Here is a 25,675-nt window from a genome sequence, read left to right on the forward strand (position 1 = left end):
GTCAGGTACAGATGTGAGAGTTGGACTACAAAAAAGGCTGAGCACTGAAGAATTGATGCTTTTGAACTGTAGTGTTGGAGAAGACTCTTGAAAGTCCCTTGGACTGCAAAGAGATCAAACCAGTCAATCCTAAAGGAAATCAACCCTGAATATTCATTGGAAGGACTGTTGCTTGAAGTTGAAGTTCCAATACTTCGGTCACCCAATGAGAAGAGCCGACTTACTGGAAAAGACCCTGATGCTGGGAAAGATTGAGGGCAAAAATAGAAGTGGGTGGCAGAGGATGAGATGGTCAGATAGCATCACTGACATGATGGGCATAAATTTGAACAAACTCTAGAAAACAGTGGAGGACAGAGGAACCTGGCATGCTGCAGTCGATGGGGTTCCAAAGAGTCAGACACGACTTAGAGACTGGACAACAGCAACAAGTAGGCATAGGCATACTCCTTAGGCTGGATTTTCAATTGGTCTTTGGCTCCTGCTCTGAGGTGGCCATGGCCAGGTGGCACCTCTGACTGCAGACAGAACAAAGTTAACATTAAGGGAGATTCTGGAAGACCAACCAATACCAGGCCAGATACTGTACTTCTTTAATCATGCATTGACAGCCTAGTCTAGGGGCCCCCTGACTTTCTGCCACAAAGTGTCATTTTATCCTAAACCCCCAGACTGTGAGATCCCAACCACCTTTAAAAATCATTTTAAACACAAGTGGACTTGTGTTTGGGGGATATGTCTGATTGTGTGTTTGAAGGTATCTAAGCATATAAGCTTCAGCAATACGTGAACCGTGAACTTCCAGATGTTCAAGCTGGTTTTAGGAAAGACAGAGGAACCAGAGATCAAACTGCCAACATCTGCTGGGTCATCAAAAAAGCAATAGAGTTCCAGAAAAACATCTATTTCTGCTTTATTGACTATGCCAAAGCCTTTGACTGTGTAGATCACAATAAACTGTGGAAAATTCTGAAAGAGATAGGAATACCAGACCACCTGACCTGCTCTTGAGAAACCTGTATGCAGGTCAGGAAGCAACAGTTAGAACTGGACATGGAACAACAGACTGGTTCCAAATAGGAAAAGGAGTACATCAAGGCTGTATATTGTCACCCTGCTTATCTAACTTATATGCAGAGTACATCATGAGAAACGCTGGGCTGGAAGAAGCACAAGCTGGACTCAAGATTGCTGGGAGAAATATCAATAATCTCAGATATGCAGATGACACCACCCTTATGGCAGAAAGTGAAGAGGAACTAAAAAGCCTCTTGATGAAAGTGAAAGAGAAGAGTGAAAAAGTTGGCTTAAAGCTCAACATTCGGAAAACTAAGATCATGGCATCTGGTCCCATAACTTCATGGGAAATAGATGGGGAAACAGTGGAAACAGTATCAGACTTCAATTTTTTGGGCTCCAAAATCACTGCAGATGGTAATTGCAGCCATGAAATTAAAAGACGCTTACTCCTTGGAAGCAAAGTTATGACCAACCTAGACGGCATATTAAAAGCAGAGACATTACTTTGCCAACAAAGGTCCGCCTAGTCAAGGCTATGGTTTCTCCAGTGATCATGTATGGATGTGAGAGTTGGATGGTGAAGAAAGCTAAGTGCCGAAGAATTGATGCTTTTGAACTGTGGTGTTGGAAAAGACTCTTGAGAGTCCCTGCAAGGAGATCCAACCAGTCCATCCTAAAGATCAGTCCTGGCTGTTCATTGGAAGGACTGATTGCTGAAGCTGAAACTCCAAGACTTTGGCCACCTGATGTGAAGAACTGACTCATTGGGAAAGACCCTGATACTGGTAGGGATTGGGGACAGGAGGAGAAGGGGGCGAGAGAGGATGAGATGGCTGGATGGCATCACTGACTCAATGGACATGGGTTTGAGTAAGCTCTGGGAGTTGGTGATGGACAGGGAGGCCTGGCGTGCTGCGATTCATGGGGTCACAGAGAGTCAGACATGACTGAGCGACTGAACTGAACTGAACGGAAGTATATAGGTGCCAGCCCTTCTTTCAAATGTACTTGGATAAGAGTTAACACTAGAGACTTTTTTCTTTTTTCCAATTCAAATAATGTTTTAGCTGTTTTAAGCACAGCTGCAATGTCTTATTGACTTGGCGGGAACCAGATAAGCCTGTGTTATGAGGGATTATATAGGGCGAGAACACATTCAAGTTCCAGTCAGTTAAAGTGGCTAAAATAGGAAAATCTGAACACTGTATGCAGAGACATGGTTATTTGAGGACAGAACAAAGTCCTCATCTCAGGAATATTCCATGAACTCACGTATCTCCATATTCATGTGCACACACCTGTGTGATCACAGAATTGTAGATCAAAGCTGAAAAGCCCTTAAGGGAAAAATCAACTGGCTCAGAAGTTTCCAAACTTTTTAGTTTAAAGCTCTATTTTCAAATGGAATCTTGAGGAGAACCCCGTATGTGAAACAGATGAAAAAGCAAAGCTGCTTTGATGGTAGAGGGAGAGTAGGAATCTAGAACCCCATTCTTCTTCCTTCCCCCTAATTCAACTTGGTAGACTCTAAAATGCCTACAGCCTGGGACAACAGTTGGAAAGATCACTCACTGATCCAGCCAAGGGCCTCACTGTGCAGATCAACAATCTAGTGCCTGGATCAATATTACCCAAAAAAAAGTCAATAACAAAACTCTTTGGTCCACAAGAAAGTTAAGAGGGTGAGAGATGATGGATGGAAACTTAACAAGAAAACCATGAGAAGGATAAGTGAAGACATGATTGTTTATTGCTTCACTCCTTGGTGTGAATGAATTAAGCCATTAGCCTGCTCCAGGTACTGTGCTGTGGATACTGGGAGAGACCCTGAGAGAGAGAGAAATAAAGAGTTTGGAGGTTCACATCCCAAGAAACAGCACACATTAAAATTTTAAGAGACATGGATGAACCTAGGGACTGTCATACAGAGTGAAGTAAGTTAGAAAAGGGGAAAAACAAGTATCATATATTAATGTGTATATGTGGAAGCTGGAAAAATGGTATACATGATCTTATTTGAAAAGCAGAAATAAAGACACATGTAGAGAACAGAGGTATGGATACTGGGTGGGGGTTGGGGGAAGGAATGGATTGGGAGATTGGGATTGGCATATATACACCACTATGTATAAAATAGATAACCAATGAGAACCTACTGCATAGTACAGGCAATTCTACTCAGTGCTCTGTGGTGACCTAAATGGGAAGGAAACCCAAAAAAAGGGGAATACATGTATATGGATGGCTGATTCACTTTGCCATACAGTAGAAACCGACAGGACGTTGTAAAGCAACTATAATCCAGTTTTAAAAAAGAGTTGAAGACTAAAACCCAGGTCGCCTAGAAAACTGCTAATTCCTTCTTCTTAGTAGTATAGAGATACAAGCCATTCCAAGGGCTTAGTTCATTGCAGGACAGGAGACAAATGAATCAGACTGACTAGTGATGAGGAGGCAGAATGTACAGTGGTTAGAAAGAGAGCACAGAGTCTTGTCACTTGCTATGACTGTGGTCTCTGCCCCTCACTAGCTATGTTATATTGGGCAGAAACTACTGCATTCATTTAAGACTCAGTTTTCTAATCTGCCATGTGGAAATGATAAAAGTACCTGCTTCACAGGATTATTCCAAGGATTATATGAGATCATACAAATCAAGTTCTCAGCATAGTGCCTACTATGTAGTTCAGGTCTAATACATGTTAGGCGCTGTGATTGTCATCATTATTATTTTAGCCTAATTCTGACTCCCATGACTTCTGTCCATTGGTTGGTTCTGGCCTACCTTAAAGAACAAATATTGCCCCCCACCCCGCCCCCCGTAAAGCCCTTCTGGGATTGGAATACATCCTTCACTTCCCCTCTTAGTCTTTCATTATTTTCAGGTTGAACATCCCCACTTTTTTCAAGCATTTCTAACGTAACGAGACTTTTCGAACTGTACTTTCCTATAACTATCCTCTCTATGGAGCTGTCACCTAAGAATTTACCTGATAATCTGGGGAAACTTGCCATGTTCAACTTGTGCTGTTCAGACTATAAAGTGCAAGTTCTTCAATTTGTTCTAATCTTACCTCTTCTAGATCTCAGGTGGATGAGATGGAGGGAGTTTTCTTTCCCACCTCCAGGGCTTGTTAAGAATCCTTCTCTTTGGCCCCTTTCTCTTCACAATGCTGGCTGTTCCCTCTTCCATCTAATGGGCGTGGTATCAGCCCAAGCAGGATGATGACAGCTGAGCAGCTTGTGTGTGACCCCCTGAAAGAACCCCAGAGAGAAAGGAAATCTGGCTTTGAAGATAAAAGCTTTTTATCTTTTGAAAGCTGCATTCCTATACACCTGCCTCCTGTGGGCTCAGGTGTCTTGCCTGACCCAGTGCCTGGTTTTAGGGTTTTTTTAACTTTGTATTTTGTATTGGGGTATAGCCAATTAACAATGTGTGACAGTTTCAGGTGAAGAGCAAAGGATTCAGCCATACATGCACATGTATCCATTCTCTCCCAAACTCCCCTCTTTTCCAGACTGCCAGGTAACATTGAGCAGAGTTCCATGTGCCATATAGTAGTTCCTTGTTGGTTATCCATTTTAAACATAGCAGTGTGGACATGTCCATCCCAAACCCCCAGTGCCTGGTTTTCAAGTAGTTGTAACACCTAACCTCTTTGGACTGCATCATAGTGATGATGGTAAATATGATGATGATAATAATAACTAAGATTTATTAAATGCTTACTTTGTGCCAGACACAGCTCTAAATATTTATACACACTTTTTAAAAAAAATCTTGTACCAATTCTATGCTGTAGGTGCTATTATATCTGCATTTTGAAAACCAGAGAGCTAAGCCTCAGAGAGCTTAAATAATCAGTAAGCACACATCCTCAAGATGTTTTGTTTCCAGGCACACATGATAATTAAAAGTCATAATGATAGCCCAGAGCCTCCTCACAATCCTCAAAGCATTTTCTAAATCTTTTCAGCAACGTGAAAGTACATCTAATATAGTTATGGTGTTAAACATCTCTTTTGGATATCATAATTATTTGGCATGCCTTTTTGCGCTAATCCTTTGAAAATGATCATTGAGATATGATAGATGGGATGACTACCTTAACTGGTTTAATTAAGTGAGCACGTCCTCCCCTCCCCCAGTCACGCTGTTCTAACCACGGGTCAGCAGTGCATGGCCTCCTACAGTGAGAGCTTAGGGAATACAGATCCCAACCCCAGCTCACACTCTAACCAGCCTACAACCTTGAGGCCAATAGTCTCCTCTCTGGACAACAAGGGGTTTGGTCCGATCTCTAACATCTTTCTTCCTGGCATCAATAAACCTAAACTGTGGCCCCTGGGTCAAATTCAACCATTGGGAGTGGAGGGGACACAATCATGCTATTTCATTTTCTATTATCTAGGCCTGCTTTCCTGCTCTAATAGCTGCATTGAATAGTTATGACAGAAACAACATGACCTGTAAACCTAAAAAATTCACAATATGACCACTTATCCAGAAAAAAAAAAAATTGCTGACTCCTGGTATGGATATGGAGTAGGTGGGTACTAAAAAACTTCATATAAATCAGAGGCTTGAGAAACATCTAACCAATCTGTAACCCCTCTTTGGCAGAGTGAGACCTCTGTTCTAGGCTACTAACTGTCAGCCATGCTGTCTGAGCTTCTTTGTCCCTCTTAATCTGGGGCAATCTGGAAATCCCTTACTAAAGTTATGTTCCCGTGTTCCACGGCTGGCAAAGCAGTGTACACAGACGAAGATGACAGATTTGATGGCTGGACCACAGCTGGAATCCTTGCTTCTGGGGGATCTCGGGTTGGGGGGCGGGGGGTGGGTTCCAGAGGTCTTTGAATCACAGCTCCGCGCATGTAAAACTGGGACAGATACTCACTCATTTATGCAAATGAGTACCTAGCACCTACTGTGCATGTTCACCCCTCAGGGCTGTTTGGGAGGATTAAATAGGATTATGTATATAAAGCATTTAATAGAATGCCTGGCTCAGGAAAAGAGCTTGGGGAATGTTTAATAAACCCAGCGGTGACTGCTGATGGATTATTTCATTTTTCAACTTTAAATGACAACAACTTCAGAATTCTCAAAGAGCTATATAAATGAAGTTATATGATGCACAAGAAATAACAGTTGCGCCATTGTTGTCATATCTGTCATCCTTAGGAACAATGTTTCTAAAACTATGTTTCAGTAGAATATTTAACGGCACCAGTGTTCTTTAATTCTAGGCCAAGAGACAACAAATTAAGCAGGGCTCCCTTAATAGACCATATCAACCCATGCAATGACTTCTCTTCCCTGTTCTGTCACTGACACTCCCTCTCCCACTTTCCAGGGACTTACAGGTGATTCTGAGCCAGTAAGGTACATCAAAATTATCTGGGGATCTATGTTTATTTTTCAACAGTACTAAAAAGAAAACATACTCACATGGTTATAAAAAAGAAAAAAATTATTAGGGAAGGTTATAAAAAAAAAAAGCAAATCCTACTCTCTCTAGTCTCATACTTCTTAGAAAAAACTATTTTAAACATTTTCTGTGTTTGGTGATTCTAGTAGTTCCCTCTATACACTTCTATGTAATATGTCTATGTCTCTTTTTCTTGCTTTATCAACTTTCATTCCATGTGTGTCTCCTCAGTTAAAGATGAACCACTTCATACTATTTTCCACATCCTGTCCTCAATGTTCATTAGTCATGCTATTGTTTGGAATTCTTCTAATTAGTCCCTTTATAATATGTTTTACCTTGATTTTTGATTGACCAGCATTGTTGCTATTTAGTTGCTAAATCACATCTGACTCTTCTGCAACCCCATGAACTGCAGCCCGCCAGACTCTTCTGTCTGTGGGATTTTCCAGGCAAGAATACTGGAGTGGGTAGAGATTCCTTTCCTACCATTTCCTTCTCCAGGGGATCTTCCCAACCCAGAGATCAAACCTGTGTCTCCTGCATCACTGGCAGATTCTTTACCGCTGAGCCATAGGACCAGCATCAGAGCTTTATAGAGATATCTGGTTTCCTCTCCAGAGTTCCTGCATGATAACCATTATGCAGAACCTCTCTTATGTATTGTGATGGGTCCCACAGATGAAGGACCTCTATCCTAAGAGCCTGTTCATTTGCACTTGAATGAAAATGACAGGCAGACCATTCTTCTGTCCCCCATTCATCAGTAGGACATGGGAGAGTGTGAAATGTCACAGAGGAACCGCAGAAGCAGACAGGGACACCATGATCTAACAGCTCCAGGAGCTCACTTATCACAGAGGGTTATCTTAGATGATAAACAGTCACTTTGTGAAGAACAGCATTGGGTGCAGTGCTGGAGAGACACTGAGAGGCATCTGGGTTTAGGAGACCTGAATTCTCATCCTGAATAACTTGAACAGAGCATTTTGTGGATTAATTTCATTTCATTCACTAGTCACAGCATACAGAGCAACAGACTCCACATTTGGGGGCATGTTATAAAACAGGCAAAATGACTCAAAGACAGTGCTTAAGATCAGACTTCATCATTTAATCTTTAATATAATACAATTAGCAATGTTGAATCCTTTTATAATATTATATAATTAATAGCACGGATAAAGCAAAATGTACTCATTACCAAATATTACCCCCTAAGGTTTTTTAAATAAAATGGCAAAGAAAATTAGAAAATGATTTAATTAAACCATGTTTAATGAGCATGCTCGGGGGACTAGAGTGGGTGGGTTGAATTTCCCAGCTGACCTGTAGGCAAATATTTCACACCTTTATTTCCTCTTCTTAGTCAAGAACAGTTTTCTCTATTGGAATGGTCTGTTTTCTTGCATTATGGAGAGATCAAGTCCAGTAGCTATAAGAGACTGATTTAATCTTCATGATTAAAGACATTGTGGAGATTCAAGATCACCATTCAAGCATGAAATCTTCCATGAGTAGAAGGCGAGGATGTCTTCTACTAGGTGAATGCATGTTGATGCCAAGTTAGTCCCTCATTTCGTGTCTTCCCTAATAGTGCAGATAAGAGCTTATTTTATATTCTTTGTCCCTTCTTTCTCAGGGGAGCTGAGAAGTTCAGGTAGAGGTCCCATCAGTTTGATTGGAAATAACTTCAGGTCTGGCTCCAGTCACCTTGCAGTCAGACATTCTGGTGATAGAGCTGAGTGGCATTTATGTTTGAATAAACTCTGCCATTTCCTTTGGCCCCCATTACATTGATGGGGGCAGTCAGTACAAAATACCCGGGAGCTTATTACAGATTTTCAAGCGATGGAATTTGACTGCAGGAGATGGCTTTCATTTTATTCTCTCAATAGTTATTTTATGAATAAGATGTTCTTTTTAAAATCTCTAAAAATTATGGGAAATCTCTCCACTGTGCATTAGCCTTTAACCAGGGGTGGGGTGGCTGTACTCTTAGGTGGTAGAATGTCTTAGGATGCCTGTTGGGTATAAGAACCTAATTCCAATTTCATCTGCACTAAAAGCTTGCTAGAATCCTTGCACAATTCAGCAGACTCCTGTGAATGTCTGTAAACTATAGCTGTAGGTAAAGTTAGTCACTAAATGCATTTCCAACATGAGCTTCCCTTGTCAAACAATTTAAATCATCCACTGGATTTATTGCCGGAGATCATACTTTCCCTGACAAATTAGCATTGTTGCTTGAGAAATGTCTTTGGCTTTTTTTTATTCATTCACCCAATAAAAATGTATTGAGAACCCACTTTGTGTCAGACATGGTGCTAGATGTTGGGTTCTAGGACACAACCATGAACAAAACAGAAAAATATCCCTACTCTCATGGAACTGACATTCCAACACAAGGAGAGAGGACAAGGAAACAAATGAGCAAACCAGATCATCTCAAATGGGTGATAAGCAGAGCACTGAGAAGGAACTGACTAGACTGCATGTTGGAAGTAACTTGATTGAGTTCTACTAGAACCAGGTCTTAAGACAGCAATTCAAATACAAGTAGCTTCTTTGGATGCTAATCTGAGAAATAACATCAGGGAATCAGGGATGTGAGGTAGGAATGTAAGAGTTTACAAATTGAAAAAGGCCCTGACACTGGGAAAGATTAAGGGCAGGAGGAGAAGGAGACAGCAGAGGATGAGATGGTTGGATGGCATCACTGACTCAACGAACATGAGTTTGAGCAAACTTTGGGAGATAGTGAAGGACAGGAAAGCCTGGCTTGCTGCAGTCCATGGAGCTACAAAGAGTCAAACACCACTGAGCAATTGAACAACAACAAGAAGGTAGGGATGGAAAAGCAGGCAGCTGAAAAAGGTGCATAATCAAGGCACTTATCTCGGGCTATGGGACTCCATCCCTTACAGAAGCTCTAGACTTGGCTGTAGAGTGTACCTCATGGTAACCCACCCAAGGGAGAGGGCTATGGATTCTACTAATTCCCCAAGAGCAGAGAGCTGCTCTGGGTGTATGAACTCCTCAATACATCTGGCTTACCCTACCTGTGGGTGAAGTAATAGGTAGCTGTAGTTAGTATAAAAAGTGGAATATCAGTGTCTATTGGGGAGATGTGGAAATGAGCAGAACACCAAGGGCATCTATCAAGGATGAGAACTGGGTCTTTAGATAAGGAGTCCCAGGTGGCTCAGATGGCGAAGAATCCACTTGCAGTGCAGGAGAACCAGTTTGATCCCTGGGTCAGGAAGATCCCCTGGAGAAGGGAATGGCAACCCATTCCAGTATTCTTGCCTGGACAACTCCATGGACAGAGGAGCCTGGCAGACCCTAGTCCATGGGGTCACAAAGAGTTGGATACAACTGAGCAACTAAGCACGTTACAGGAGAAAGCTCTCTGAAGACACTGCATTTTAGCTGAGACCCAAGGATGGACATGAGCTGGCCAGGGAGAACTCACTTCCAGGCATAGAGAATAGCTGGGCAAAGGCTCAGAGTAGAGCTGAGCTCAGTTTGTTTATAAAATAGGAATAATAAAGAATCACTGAACTTTAGAGGCATAGGGTGGGGGGAAGGTCTTTGAGTCATGAAGTTATTAATGACCAGATATTTTATTTTTTTAATTCTATTCTTTTTTTAAAAATTAATTAATTCATTTTAATTGAAGGCTAGTTGTTGTGGTTTTTGCCATGATCAGCCATGGGTGTACTTGTGTCCCACCATCCGAACACCCCTTCTCACCTCCCTCCCCACCCCATCCCTCTGGGTTGTCCCAGAGCACCAGCTTTGAGTGCCCTGCTTCATACATTGAACTTACACTAGTTAATGACCAGATCTTTTAGGTAAGGAAGGCAGATTGAGTCAGGGAGAAATCAAGAGACTAGGACAATGTTTTAGGGTCTCCAGGCAGAGCTGAGGCAGTGATGGGGGCTCAGAGCTGCCAGACCACAGTTCTTCCTAGCCTCAATCCACCAAACTACTTCCTGTGTTCATTCCCCCATTTCACCCCTTGGGATCTGGCAGTTTCCCTAAGCCACAGAGTTCAGAGAGCAATGGCTTTGTGATCCCTGCTCAAATTCCTGAAATGGGCACCAATTACACCTAAAGAGAAACCCAGATGATCACAAGGCTTTCTAGGATCCAACTCTGGGCTGCCCCCCACCCCCCAACTGCATTTCCCACCCTCTCTCTCTCTCTCTCTCGTGCTGTGCTAGTCACACCAGTCTTCTTACTGTTTCTAGAATATGCTAAGGGTCCTCCAATCTCTAAGCCTTTGCTCAGAATGCTCTTCCCCAGATTCCCCCAGAGCTCATGCCACAGCTTCACATCAGTCAGGTCCCTGTGTCGACACCACCTCCTCAGGGCAGCTCATTTGGATCACGCTTCCCGGGGCCAGGCACAGCTCTCCTCTCCTCATCCTCTTTCCCCTCTTCATCCTCCTTCAGAGAACTCATAGCTACCTACCGCACAGTGTCCTCTACTGGATTCTACCCTATACACTGCTGCATGCTTACTTTTTAAAAAGTGAAATATAGTTGATGTATAATAAATACCACATTGCTGTTGTTCACTTGCAAAGGTGTGTCTAACTCTTTGTGACCCCATGGACTGCAGCATGCCAGGCTTCCCTGTCCTTCACTATCTCCCGGAGCTTGCTCAAACTTATGTCCATTGAGTCACTGATGCCATCCAACCATCTCATCCTCTGTCGTCCCCTTCTCCTCCTGCCCTCAATCTTTCCCAGCATCAGGGTCTTTTCCAATGAGTCAGTTCTTCGTATCAGGTGGCCAAAGTATTGGAGCTTCAGCTTCAGCATCAATCCTTCCAAAGAATACCCAAGACCGATTTCCTTTAGGATTGACTGGTTTGAGCTCCTTGCTGCCCAAGGCACTCTCAAGAGTCTTCTCCAGCACCACAATTTGAAAGCATCAATTCTTCATGATTCACAATGTTTAAAGGCTATATTTCATTTATAGTTATTATAAAACATTTGCCCTGTATTGTACAATATATCCTTTTAGCTTTTTATTTTAATTTTTCTTTTAGCTTATTTTATACACAATAATTTGTTTATGGTCCATTCTTCTCACTAGAAAGTAAGCTTCATAAGAGAAGGAACTTATTTTACTCACTATTAGAATAATACACTGCATTAGGATAGCATTAGAATAGTACACTGGCTTTCAAAAAATGTTTGTTGAATTTATGACAAGAGAATAAGTAAGCATAGGCCTTCAGAAGGCCTCAGTTCCTGTCCCCTCTATGCCACTAAATCACTGAATGACTTTGTGCAAGCAATTCTCTAACTCAGTTTCTTTATCCGGCAAACAGATGTACAATTTCTACCTTTAGTTCAGTTCAATTCAGTTGCTCAGTCGTGTCTGACTCTCTGAGACCCCATGAATCACAGCACACCAGGCCTCCCTGTCCATCACCAACTCCCGGAGTTTACTCAAACCCATGTCCATCGAGTCGGTGATGCCATCCAGGCATCTCATCCTCTGTCATCCCCTTCTCCTCCTGCCCCCAATCCCTCCCAGCATCAGGGTCTTTTCCAATGAGTCAACTCTTCACATGAGGTGGCCAAAGTACTGGAGTTTCAGCTTCAGCATCAGTCCTTCCAATGAACAGCCAGGACTGATCTCCTTTAGGATGGACTGGTTGGATCTCCTTGCAGTCCAAGGGACTCTCAAGAGTCTTCTGCAACACCACAGTTCAAAAGCATCAATTTTTCAGTGCTCAGCTTTCTTCACAGTCCAACTCTCACATCCATACATGACCACTGGAAAAACCATAGCCTTGACTAGACAGACCTTTGTTGGCAAAGTAATGTCTCTGCTTTTTAATACCTTGTAAAGGCATTAAAGTGAAATGCAGCCATAGATTTGAAAGTACAGTACACTGTGGAATACATTATACAGATACAAGGTTTCCTTTCTATCTTGAAGGCTTCCTGAGTTTAAATGAACTCGCCAAATGGGGAGGAAAGTTTTCCATTCCCAATAAGAAATCCTTTGTGGATAGAATTGATCGGGCCTCACTTGCAAGACCTTGCCTGCAGCACAGGAAAAAGCACCAGGTGGAGAGGGTTGAGGGGAGGCGGGGAGGCATAATCAGCATCCAGCCTCTTCCAGACATGCTGGGGACGTGCTGGGGACCTTGGGGCGCCCACAGAAGCTTGCCCCGGAGAGACTTCAGATGCCTCTCCAGTCAGAAAGGGCACAGTGATGATGGTAAAGGACAAAGGTCCCTCCTCATGTTTTTTAAACTATCACATATCTGTGTTGTTATAATAATCCCAGCCACTGTTTATTGATCACTCAGTCTTGCAACATGGACTTGACATGCATCATTGCACTACTTTTTCTCCCCAGCCTCCTAACCTCCATTATTCATACAGGAAACCATCAGGGAACTTGGTCCAAGGTAGAGTATGTAACTCATAGCTCTGAGTAGCAGAGCCTACTCTTCAGCCTAGGCATGGCTGGCTCCGGAGCAAGTGCTCTTAACCAATGAGCTAACTTCGCACACCAAGTAAGTGATAACAGAGGTCAGAAGGAAGGGAACTGCAACTGCCTCTCCATTAAGTCAGTTTCACCTTAAGTCTGAACAGGGTAGAAAATGCTGTGATTCTGTAACATGGTTAAATTGATGCATCCAGGCAGCATATTCTAACTTCTTTCCCTTCCTCACCACCCAGGGTTTCATGGACATTGACTTAAACAAATTCAAGGAGAGTGGAGCAAACGTAACAGGTTTCCAGTTGGTGAACTACACAGACACCATCCCGGCCAAGATCATGCAGCAATGGAAAAACAGTGATGCTCGGGACCACACCCGGGTGGACTGGAAGAGACCTAAGGTAAGAGACCTAAGGCAAGAAAGACCCCTGCTGGTCCCTTCGCCTCCCCTAGACTCCTGGGTAGTATTCGCCGTGAGAAAAGGACAGACTTTCTAAGAGGAACAAGCTTAGGAAAGTAGATCCATAAAGACTGAGGGTATGAACATTCCAGAATGACAAAGGTTTTAACAAGATAGACATTTTGCTCCTTTTTCATATAAACAAAATTTAGAAGTGGGGCTTGCATAATGGTTTCACAATCACCAAGCACTTAGAGACTTTTTCTATCTTCCTATTCTGCTATCCTCAGCATATAGCTGCTACCTGATAGCCCAAAATGGCTGCAGAAGCACCAACAGTTACCTCAGTATTCTACCCACCAGGAAGGGAAAAGGAAAATAGAAAGCAAAACTGTTTCCCTTAAGAACTCTTTCCATCAGTCACATACAGATCTTCCCCTCACCTGCTATTGGCCACATCTCAGGAACCTACCCCAGCTAGCTACAGCAGGAACTAGAAAATGGTGTCTCTACTCTGGGCAGGACCACCATGTTGCACAACTCCAGGGGGATGATATTAGCATTTTTTTCTTCATGAATTGAGCCTCCTAGATTTGTGCAGTGGGCTGGTCCTTCTGGTCAGCTGCATATCTGGCTAAAAGTCAAGGAAATTTAACTAAGCAATAACCAGTACATTTCTGCCTCAGAAAGTCAACTCCCAAATATCATGCAGACTACCAGCTTCTCATTCCCAGCAAGGCAGCTTTAAACCCTGCGGCTAAAATCTATTTTGTTTTCTATTTGATAATGGTTTAGAATAAAGATGGGCTTCCCTGATAACTCAGTTGGTAAAGAATCTGCCTGCAATGCAGGAGACCCCAGTTTGATTCCTGGATCAGGAAGATCCACTGGAGAAGGGATAGGCTACCCACTCCAGTATTCTTGGGCTTCCCTTGTGGCTCAACTGGTAAAGAGTCCTCCTGCAATGCAGGAGACCTGGGTTCGATCCCTGGGTTCAATCCCTGGGTTGGGAAGATCTCCTAGAGAAGGGAAGGGCTACCCACTCCAGTATTCTGGCCTAGAGAATTCCATGGACTGTATAGTCCATGGGGTCACAAAGAGTCAGACACAACTGAGCAACACTCACTTTCACTCCAGAATAAGAATAAAGGATAATTTCTCTTTCCCACATCAAATCTAACAGTTTGGCAGTGGCTGTGGGGAACAATGTGTTGAGAAGGATTCTGAGGCTAAATCTGTTTATCCAGGGCCAACTGTGGATCCTTGCCAACTTTCTCATTCCCCTGGTCAGTTTCATTTTGTAAATGTCAGGCCACTGAACCAAGACACTGTCATCCCAGTTTTGCTCAAACTGATTCGGGAACTTAGAAATAAAGGCACTTCAACATGAGCTTAAGCAAACAAAATCACAAATGTGATTTCAAGCAATGAGTAAACTACAGAACAGTTTCATTAATTAACATGTGACTATCCCATCCAATTTCCAAAAGATTGGAAATGATTATAAAGATAACCAAGTGTAATGTCTTTACTTTAAAAAGGAAGTGTTTGTGTATCTGTGTGCATGCACACTCAGTGGCTAACTAATGTCCAGTTCTTTGCAACCCCATGGTCTATAGCCCATCAGGCTCCTTGTGACCATGGGATTTCCTAGACAAGAATACTTGAGTGGGCTGCCATTTCCTTCTCCAGTGGATCTTCCCAACCCAGGGATTGAACCCATGTCTCCTGCTTGGCAAGTAGATTGTTTACCATTGTGCCACCAGGAAAGCCCCAAAAGCAAAAGGAACAAAGTTAAAAGCTGGAAAAATACCTATACATTCATTCTACAAGACTGAACTGTGAACTTTAGGATGTACCAGAGAACATGCTAGACATCAGAGACAAATTAATGAGAATAGATATGATTGCCAGTGCTGGGAAATGTTTTTCTGGATTCTTATCTTGCTTTTGTTTCAATATTTTAGTACCTTCTTAGATAAGATGGGGATAAAATTGAAGCTTAGCATGAAGAAGCACAAGAGGAAATTTTGTGGAATATAAACTTGCCACTTGAGTGAGCTGCATGCAGAAATAATTAAGAGCTTACCCGTCTCAGATTATTCTTTTTTTTTTTTTTTTTTGCTTTTACTGTCACCAGGGATGGTGGAGTAAACTGTTCTTGGCTCCCAATTGGTGACAGAGAGAAAACCAAGTCGTTTTCATGGACTGTATCAGACAGATGCAGATGTGTTGTATTTAATTTCGGTGTTTTGTATTCAGTCTATGCCTTTTCCCCCCAAATGAACCAACATCTTAAAGTGGATTGGATACAAAATTCTAGAATTCTCTCTGAGCCTCACAACCAGCAGTAATACTGAACTCACAGTTCAGGAGGGCAATACTGGCTAGGGAGGTGGAGCAGCAGCCCCCATCTGAGAGACAGGTGCTTCCTGCTTACAGCTGCTCCCCGGCCCCACCATACCCCCCACCCCTGGCTCACTGCAGGCACCCTCATCACCAGCAAGCTCCTTCCCAGATGCAGCTCCCACCTGCCTCCCTGCCAGCTCTCTCTCTGACACCCAACTGTCTCTGTTCCTCCCACCAGTACACCTCTGCGCTCACCTACGATGGGGTGAAGGTGATGGCTGAGGCTTTCCAGAGCCTGCGGAGGCAGAGAATCGATATCTCCCGCCGGGGGAATGCTGGGGACTGCCTGGCTAACCCAGCCGTGCCCTGGGGCCAGGGCATCGACATCCAGAGAGCTCTGCAGCAGGTGAGGCTGGCAACGATGGTGGCCCCAGCCTATGGGAGCCTCGCAGGGGATGTCAGCATCAGTGTCAGGTGGGATGTAGCTATTGAAAAAAAAAAAAAAGGTGGAGCACACCGGAAGTTTGGACCACCACTGCATTGTGTTTGTGGCTCTGACATATAAGAAAAGTCATGTAGAAATTTGAAAAACAAAATTAAAAAACTTAATAGTATGGACTAGTCATTCCTGACAGCACAAGAGCTCTATTTTCTGCTTAGGCTTTATGCTAAGAAGGGGAAGCCAGTGATGCTGTATTTGAAAGGGGACTTGAGATACACAAGGATAAAACTGAATCATTTTTGCAGGCTCTCAGAGACTCTGCTCTCTTGCCCTGATTTTCTAGATTTCTTCATTATCTTTGCTGTCTGGGCACATGTCAGGATGGGACCCTGAAAATGTTTCTCAACATTTCTGATTCTATTTTCTTGCTTCTCAGCATTGCAATCATCAATTTTGTTTGCACTGAAGAACGGGCAAAGAACAGGGATAGAAAATGGTCAGGACCTTCCAATCAATTGACTCTGCAGAGGATTCTGAGGCTGAATCCAGACTCAACAGGGAGGAATAGAAACGCTCAGTGATATGTCTGTTGTGGAAGCAGGATTAGACAGATACACGTGAGCCGTGTGTTTAACATTCCTGGTTTAGAAAGTTCTGGGGACTTGCCCAGCTTTATCTTTCCCTGAATGCCTAGAAATCTCTAGAAGTTTCTAGAAGCACCTCAAGCACAGACTAGTTCTCCAAGTCCTGACACATACCACACTTTATGATGCCCCTGATGCCTCCTGAAAGAGACTGTATTTCCAAAGGGGACTGGGCACAGAGGGCAGGGCTCACTTCAGAGGAATGTCCAAGGATCAGACACAGTGGTGAGCTGGCAACAGCAAGATGTTTCGGAGCAAATGACTCTCAGGACCTGCTCTCTCCATCCAAGAGAGGAGAGGAGCATTTCTGAATGAGGGAGAAATGTAGAGCAAAACGTACAACTGTTCCCATTTGTTTTCCAACCACACATGCACAGCTCCAGCAATTTTTACAACCTGGAGAAACACACAAGACAGGAATATCATCAGTTGTTCTTTAGCTCGGATGAAGCGCCTGCACGTAGAGGAGAACACAGACTTCTGTCCTTTGGAATGAAGCAAAGCAATTGCCCTGTGGCTAGATGTAAACGGGTCCACCCACAGCCCCTTTTGCCCCACCCCCCATCACTGTGCAGGGTGGCCCCGAATAGCTAGGCAGCAAGAGCCGACAACCCAGCAGCTTCAGAATGATTGCCAAAGGTGTGGTGCCTGCCTTCTGGCTTACTTAAAATGCTCTTCCAGGCTCCACAGTCGAGACAGCTTCTGTTTGCAATGTGAAGCTGGTTTCAGAAGGTCCCAGGGACTTGCCCTCAGCTTCCCAACCCTTCCAGCTCCCTTGCCTCTCTCATCTTAAGGATGTCCCTGGAAGGATACGCTGACATCACCATGACAGTGATGAAGCCTGGAGACAATGTGATTGGCAGAAAGGACTCTGACTCAGGAGACCTGGGGTCCAAGACCAGCTGGGCCCCTGAGTCTCTGGGTGACCTTGAAATACTCATTCAGATCTCCCACACCCTTCCCTTTCCTCACCCATGACAATGAGGCAGTCAGAGAGACCACTCTCAGTTCTCACGAACTCTAAGCATCTAATTAATGTTCCTTATGCTCTAACCCATGTCTTTCTGATTGTAACATGCTCAGTCTTCTGCTTCTGCCTTCAGTGGGGTTGAGAGGAGGCAACTGCTTTCACCAAAATAATAATGATCTCCTCTATACCAGGGGTCCCCAAACTCTAGGATCTAATGCCTGGTGGTCTGAGGTGGAGCTGATGTAATATTAATAACAATGGAAATAAGTACAAAATAAATGTAATGCATTTGAATCATGCTGAAACCATGGCAGGAGCCACTACCCTGGTCATGGAAAAACTGTCTTCCACAAAACCAGTCCCTGGTGCCAGAAAAAAATGAGAACCACTGCTCTATACCATCTTGAGTCAAGACATGTATGGGCCAGTAAGCTTGTTCCTGCGAGCCTACTGTATGCTCTGGCCTAGGGCCAAGCTCTGGGGACAATTAGAGAAGGCAAGGCCTGTCCTCAAGAAACTCTATTTAGTCTCTATTGTGGCTAGAGGTAGGGTGGGGAGAACTAGCCACAGAAAGAAAAACAAAATATAATCAACATTCTGATCCAAAGATCAGCTGTTCAAACTGAATCAAATCTTTGTTTATCACTTCAAATCACAAAAATGTATGGCAGAAAGAGACCTGAGAGATGATGACTCCCACTTTTCCTTACATTAGCGATGAAGCAGCTGACCCAGAGTGGGCAGTAACTCCCCCAGGATCACACAGCAGCTTAGCAGCAGGGAAGACCCCCAGCTGGGGCTCCTCCTCCTGCCCCTAGCCTGTCCTGTGACCCCAGGGACCTTTGCTTGTACGTACTGAGCCTCAGGGCCTCCCACACACAGTCGTGGCCATTTCACCCTCTAGACCCATCTCTTTAAATAGCCATGCCACTAGGGAGAACCTGTGTGCCCACAGTACACTGGGTAAATCCCAACTCCAGTCAGTCCTTGGACCCTAACTTGGGATCTCAAGTCACTTCTACCCTGATCTCTGACCTTCAGGTCACAAGTGGGGAGGGACCTGAGGGTCAGCTTGTGGTCGAGCTGGGAAGTCTGTGAGTTAGACCAGGAGGAATAAGCACATTATTCTAAAACTTAGGGTCACACCAGCTATGACATGTCCAGGACTCACTATGCACAAGGTTCTGAACATATTTTATATGATTGATCTCACTGAATCCCCTATAATATAACCCTCTGCGGTAGCTGGTTTTATTAGCTGTGCTTTATAAATATAGACACTGAGCTACACAGATATTCAAGAACGCCCCCAGATTATACAGCTAGTTAGTGGTAAAAGTGGGATCCCACCCCACATCTCCTTGCTATCTCACTGTACCCTTAACTGCTCTGCTCTGAAGCCTCAGTCCAGCAGATGAGAATGAGTTCTAGCCCAGCCGGCTACAGCACATGGCCTTGGGTAATATCCAAGGGCCCTGGCTCCCCCTCACCCCACCACAGTTTCCCCAGGGGCAGAGTGAAGATAACTTAGCCGCCTGCCTGCCCCCATCTCCTTACCCTGCCTGACATCCAAGGAGCCACTCAGAATATTAATGATCCCACAATCCTGGAACTCCTCAATGCTCCAGGAAAGAGGAAGCATTAGGGTACCTATAAATTGGGTTCTGGTTGGCAGAAAAGAGTGAATTCCCCAAGTCAGGCTCTTAGCATTTAGGAGGTCATCGGCCCTTTGAGGATATGACAGGACAAAAAAAGCTCTGTACCATCCCCAGAAAAATGCACACACGTACACATATATTTTCGCATGACCGTGAGTCAGGGAGACCCACAGACACTTCCAGAAGCCCAGCTAAGAAGTTGAAGAATTGAAGTTGAAGAATACCTGCCCTAAATAATGATCAGCTCTCTCAGCGTTTGTGTTTGCAGTTTGTCAGCCAATGATCACACACATCAAAGTGAAGATTAACAGGGCACTTCGCTAGATGAGGTCAGGGCAGGGAATAAGGGTGTAAGACACAGTCCTGCAACTCAAACTGAAGACCCAGTATTGAAGGAAATATAAGCTCCTAAGAAATAGTAGCCATAAAGTTGTGGATTAGGAGCTAAATCACATACATAGCCAGGCTCTTGGTACTCTGGATGGTCAGAAAAGAATGCTACGACTGAGGACCGTGGACATTACCAGACTATCTGTAGGCATGTGACTGGGGATTTAAATAGGATGACCATATAATTTATCATCCAACCTGGGACGCTGAGGAATGAAAGGGAGAGCTATTACCAATTATACCACAACAAGAGATGTAGACTGGATCGATCCCAAGCAAACTGAAATGGATGGTCATGCATGCCTTAAAGGAAGGATGACTTTGAACAAAGAGTGGTTTGGGTTTTGGAGGGTCTGGGTGAGGATGTAAAGGACACCAGCAGGAGTCTACAGTGAGGGTACAAGCAGGACTTCAGGGCATTGTGCTTGGTTATTAGTATGTTAGGAGGACAAGAGCTCACCATGCCTCCACCAAGCACTATCAGGAGGATCCTGGATTAATTGCTCAACTTTTCTGGCATTAATTTCTTCATCTCTTAAATGAGTATAATCCTCATAACACTGCCTCCCTTTCTGACTTGTGACAAGGCTCAAAAAGAAATTTTTTAAAGGATAATAAATAAGTTTCTTTGAAGCTCAGGGCAACTGCCTGAGATAGCTAGAGCCAGGATTATTCTTCCCATTGATCAGGTGGGAAAGTGGAAGCTCAGAGGGGTCCTGAGACTTGCTTGCCCACTAGAATAACCAGCACGTGGTCCCCTGGGCCCTGGTCCACAGACTCTGGCTTCCCACACCCAGTGGGCATTCAGGAGGAGAAGCCAAGAGAACAGACCCACCTCAAGGCAGCCACAGAGAGGCTATAGAAGCCCTGGGCCAGGGTATCTCCACCGCCCCCACCTCCAGGGCTGGAGATGCAGTAATCAGTTGTCAAGGCTAATGGCTCAACTAGTAAAAATGCTAACAAGCACTCTCCAGGCACCAGCAAGAAAGAACAAGTATGCTTCAGCATCTCATGGATGGCAGACACTGAGCTGGCACCCAATACAAATGACAGGAAATTCAAAGTTAAATCCCCATCTTTCATGGAGGGAGTCAGCAGATGCCAGGGTAGTGATGGGAGGTCCAAGAGGCAGGAACTCAGGGATACTCCAGGTCTCCCATGGCCTGACTCCTGTCACCCCAGCATGGGGTGGCATGGGGAATGGGGGCTCAGAGGCTCAGTACTGATGGACAGGATGGCAGTTTCCAGATGTGGCCAAAGCATAAGTTTCTGAGAAGCTTAATCCTCTAAGAGTCCAGACTGTCCTCATAAGTGGTTTGAGGCTAATCTAGTCTCTTGACCTCCCCCCTTGCTCTGCCATCATGGAAGGGTAGTTCTGGGACATTTTCTTTCCCACACTTTAATTTATCTCAGGGTGTGTAAGTCCTGGCTTCTACAACTAGACAGTAAAGAGCCCTCAGCTCGCCAGGCCTCTCCTGCCTTGCTGTGAATCCTGAACACAGGTGCCAGGGCTCTGAGTCTCAACAATCCTATCTGTAGAATCAGCAAAATAACCTCTGCTTTTGCCATTCATTGGGTTTCTGGGAACATCACATAAGCAGCATCTTGGGAAAACAGTGTGGCAATGTAAGAGGCCCTCAGGTCACAAAACTTTGCTGCTGATGATTTTTTTTTTGGAAACTGAGAAAGGCATGTATAAATCACAGCGACAAGACCCTCATTTCTGCTGAAAGAATCCCCTCCTGTGAGGCCACAACTTATCATGCCCACGTTAAATCTTATTGTCCATACTTCGTATCCGCTGAACACAGTACATCAGTAGCAGGAATCATCATTATCTTCACCATCACCATCACTTAAATAACAGACACCATACACTGAACATTTATGTCCCAGACAACATGCTAAACACTTCAGTCCTTTGAAGAGGAAACTAAGAAACAGATAGGCCTAGTGACTTGTACAGAGGAATTAGAGCGTGGCCTGGGGAAGGCCCAGCTAGAACAGAGGGGCAGCTGAATGCATGGAGAACACAAGACTTCACACATTTCTGTGTCACCTCTCAGAGCCAAGGACAGTAGTGTGGTCCTCCATTTGAGAGGCCACTTGGTATATGAAGTGAAGAAACCAGAATATGTCAGAAGCTCTGGATTTCAGACCTGCCTCGGACACTTTTAAGTCCTAAGTCATGAGCAAATCACTTTGCCATCCAGAGTCTGGGTTTCTGCCACGAAAGTGAAGACTGGGACTTCCCTGGTGGTCCAGTGGCTGGGACTCCATGCTCCCAATGCAGGGGGCCCAGGTTTGATTCCTGGATGGGGAACTAGACCCCATATGCTGCAACTAAGACCTGACATAGCCAAATAAATAAAATAAATATTAAAAAAAAAAAAAGAAAGTGAAGATCCTAATCTCTCTCTAACTAACCTATCTCAGGGGTTCCTCTGAATGAAGATAAAGTAATATGTGTAAAATGCTTCATAAACACTTGGAAAATGGTGGTAGTTTTAATAACACTATTAGTAACAATAAAAATAAGAGCTAGCCTTTGTTGAATACTTGCCATGGGGCAAGCATTGATCAAAAAATATCTAATTTCATCCTAAAACCAACCTTAAGACATAATTAACCCTAATGGGTCCCATTAAACAAATGAGGAAACTGAGTCATAGAGGCATTAGGCAATTTGCATATGAATTATGACATAATGATAATTAGTATGACACTTGACACTGGGGCCAAAAATAGATGCCTGTTTGAATCATTAATGACACATTTCTGTTTCTGCAAATCATCTGCACATCTGTCCCAGTCTATTTTTCCAAATGAGTCACTTGAGCTGGCACATTGCAATGAATGGGAAGCTAAAGATGGGCCAGAGAGGACCAAGGAGAGACGGTGAAGCTGCTGATGGATTAGAATTGCTCTCGTCTCATTCTTTGTAGCAGGATCGGTGCTTTGCTTTCCCTTTGAAAAGCAAAAGTAGCCTAGATTTTCCAGCATGAGAATTTCTCCAGATTTCATCTCAGAGAGTGAAGAATTTGTTGCATAATTTGTTCAGTGCTCTAGGCCTGTTGTGACCTCCCTACTGAGACTTCAAACCAGGAGGTAATAAGAGGGTCAGCCTGAGAAGAGACACACTTTTCTTTCTTCCTTCCTTTCCTTCCTTCCTTCCCTCTCCCTCCCACACACCCCATCTCAAATACATACACACATCTCTGCTATTCTTATAACTTCCAGAGGCAAAGGGGTTGGTCATTCACTGTCAGAAAATGGTAAAACCCCAAGGCTTCCTTTGAAGCCTATTTGAAGAGGCGGGGAATAAATAATGCTGGGTTAGAGGGCAAGGTGGAGAAGGCAATGGCACCCCACTCCAGTACTCTTGCCTGGAAAATCCCATGGATGGAGGAGCCTGGTAGGCTGCAGTCCATGGGGTCGCAAAGACTGAGCGACTTCACTTTCACTTTTCACTTTCATGCATTGGAGAAAGAAATGGCAACCCACTCCAGTGTTCTTGCCTGGAATCCAAGGATGGGGGAGACTGGTGGGCTGGTGTCTATGGGGCCGGACAGAGTCGGACACGACTGAAGCGACTTAGCAGCAGCAGCAGAGGGCAAAGTTCATATTGGTTTACAGGTACAGACTCATCTCACTGGCCTTAGGCCAGACAAATGTGAGGAAACGTGATAGATTATGGTTGAAGAATGTGATTTCTAGTACCTGAGCTGATGACACACAGCTAGACTCATCCCCAATTTGAGAGTGGACCAATTTTATTGGTCACCTCCAGAGCAGCAGGCTTGGTCCCAAAGATCCTGGATCCCCCATGCTGACCACTCAGTCTTTAAAATGAGCCTAAAGATAGGAAGCCATGAAAGTTTAATCTGACTCATTTGTGGAGAAGAAATCCTATGAGGCATATTTGGGGGCTTCCTATACACATGTTGATTCAACAGCTGAGACCCGTCTAAAGTCCTACATGATCTGGCCTTACCACAAAGAGTTTCCTCAGATGCTTTAAAGTTTGCATAGCACTTTCACATTTGCTGTGTCATGTAAGGTAGAGGGAGCAGGAATTTTGGAAACTAGAGGCTTGGAGAGGTGATCATCCAGTCACTTGGCTATTCAGAGGAAAACTGGGGTAAAACCCAGGTCACCCAGTTCTAGGTATTCAGCTTCCCAGGTATTTTATTCCCTGGCCTCACAAAGGAATTACAAAGCAACACTGAGGCATGGCCCAAAACATCTCAAGGCTGGCTCCTAGTCCTGGGTCTTCCCCTGACTCACCAGGGAGGGCACACCAATCTCTTCCTTCACGGGTCTCCTTCAGTTTCTGCATCTGAAGGTGTGTGTCTGAGGAACAGTGATTCTCACAGTGGTGGTCCTAATAGGGGTATGGGATGGAGGACAGCACAGAGATTTCCTATGAAGATCGACTTTGATCCACTCTTACTGTTGGCCAAAAGCAATGGGTGAAGCAGTTTTCAGGAAGAATTTCATTTTAGTAGGAACACTGTTCTCCTGCTCCAGGCAAAGGAGTAGAGAGGTGTTTAGGATTGATGCTACTCTAAGACCTCATCCCATGTAAGTTTCTCAGGTTCTGGGCTTTCAATTCAGCAGGAAAAGCCAACAAATGGAAAACATGAAGCGCAACTTCAGAGTTCACTGGTCACCACCTGGCTTTTTCTTGCAGGTGCGGTTTGAAGGCTTGACAGGAAATGTGCAATTTAATGAGAAAGGACGGCGGACCAACTACACCCTCCACGTGATCGAAATGAAGCATGATGGCATCCGAAAGGTAAAGCTCCCTTTGCTTCCATTGCAGAGGGATGAGAGGGCTGACCAGAGGCTCAGGCCAGAGCTGAGGGCCTGGGGAGTCCTGGACTGGATCTCTTAGAAGAGAAGCAGGCAGTGAGGATTCTAATCTGGGCTCTATGCTAGCCAGCGAGGATTCTGGGCAAGTCAGTTGTTCCTCTGAGAATTGATTTGCTGCAAAATGGAGATTAAAAAAAAAATCTCTACCTTTGCCTTGGGGTGCTTGCAAAGATCCAAGGGATGGGAAAATATTTTGAAAAAATGAAGTAATAGATGTGTATAAAATGTCACTACTGTTCCTGAGGGGTTTCAAGTAAGAACTTGAGAATGATGGTTTATTGAGGAAGTTAACCATCTTTTCCTAATCCACACTTGGTCGTATTCTCTCTCTCTCTCTATCTCTCTCTCTCTCTCTCTCTCTCTCTCACACACACACACACACACACACACACACACACACACACACACTCTTACTAAACATTTTAGAACAACGTTCAAATTCTTGGAGAAAACATTCAGAATTCTACCAGACTCTGCATTCTGGTCTTGGCCAATTTCTCTGACCTTGATCCCTGAAACTCACTTTCTTCGTCCTTCCACTCCAGTCATTCCAACCAACGTTCACTTTCAGGAAAATATCATGTTCTTTCTCACCCCCAGCCTCCAAATGTGTTCCCTCTGCCTAGGACTCTTCTATCCCATCCCCCTATTCTAGCCTGACTTCAAGAGTCAGGGTAAATGTTGCTCCCCAGGAAAGCCTTCCCTGGGCTTCCTTGTTACGCTTCAAGGCCACCTCTATTTCCTGTCCCTGGCCTTCACCACATCCCTAGTTCCTTGGGGTGGCACAGTGTGGTAAGTAAGAGGCTGTGCACACATACCATGAAGCTGGGAGAGTGTCAGAGCATTAGCCCCAGAATCCTGGGATTCCATCCTGGCGTCACCACTTACCAGCCTGTGACTCTGGACAAGTAAATCAGGTTCTTTGTGCCCTAAGTGGGGATTAAATCATCTAACGGGTGCAGAAGTTCTGAGGGCTGGGCCTGGCACACTGCAGACTAGGTCTTAGTCTTTCAAAC

The 25,675-nt window shown here is 44.3% G+C and overlaps 1 protein-coding gene across 3 annotated transcripts in view; it reads left to right on the forward strand.

The window, feature by feature from the left end:
• Nucleotides 1-25,675, forward strand: part of GRIA1 (glutamate ionotropic receptor AMPA type subunit 1) — a 342,504-nt gene that overhangs the window by 212,921 nt on the left and 103,908 nt on the right. For all 3 annotated transcript variants that reach the window (XM_061151788.1, XM_061151787.1, XM_061151789.1), the window contains 3 exons: nucleotides 13,171-13,332; nucleotides 15,919-16,086; nucleotides 24,478-24,582. In XM_061151788.1, coding sequence (XP_061007771.1) covers nucleotides 13,171-13,332; nucleotides 15,919-16,086; nucleotides 24,478-24,582 — 435 coding nt within the window. The remainder of the gene's footprint in view (nucleotides 1-13,170; nucleotides 13,333-15,918; nucleotides 16,087-24,477; nucleotides 24,583-25,675) is intronic.

Source organism: Dama dama, chromosome 9 (genome assembly GCF_033118175.1).
Source record: "Dama dama isolate Ldn47 chromosome 9, ASM3311817v1, whole genome shotgun sequence".
In the NCBI taxonomy this organism is placed as follows: Eukaryota; Metazoa; Chordata; class Mammalia; order Artiodactyla; family Cervidae; genus Dama; species Dama dama.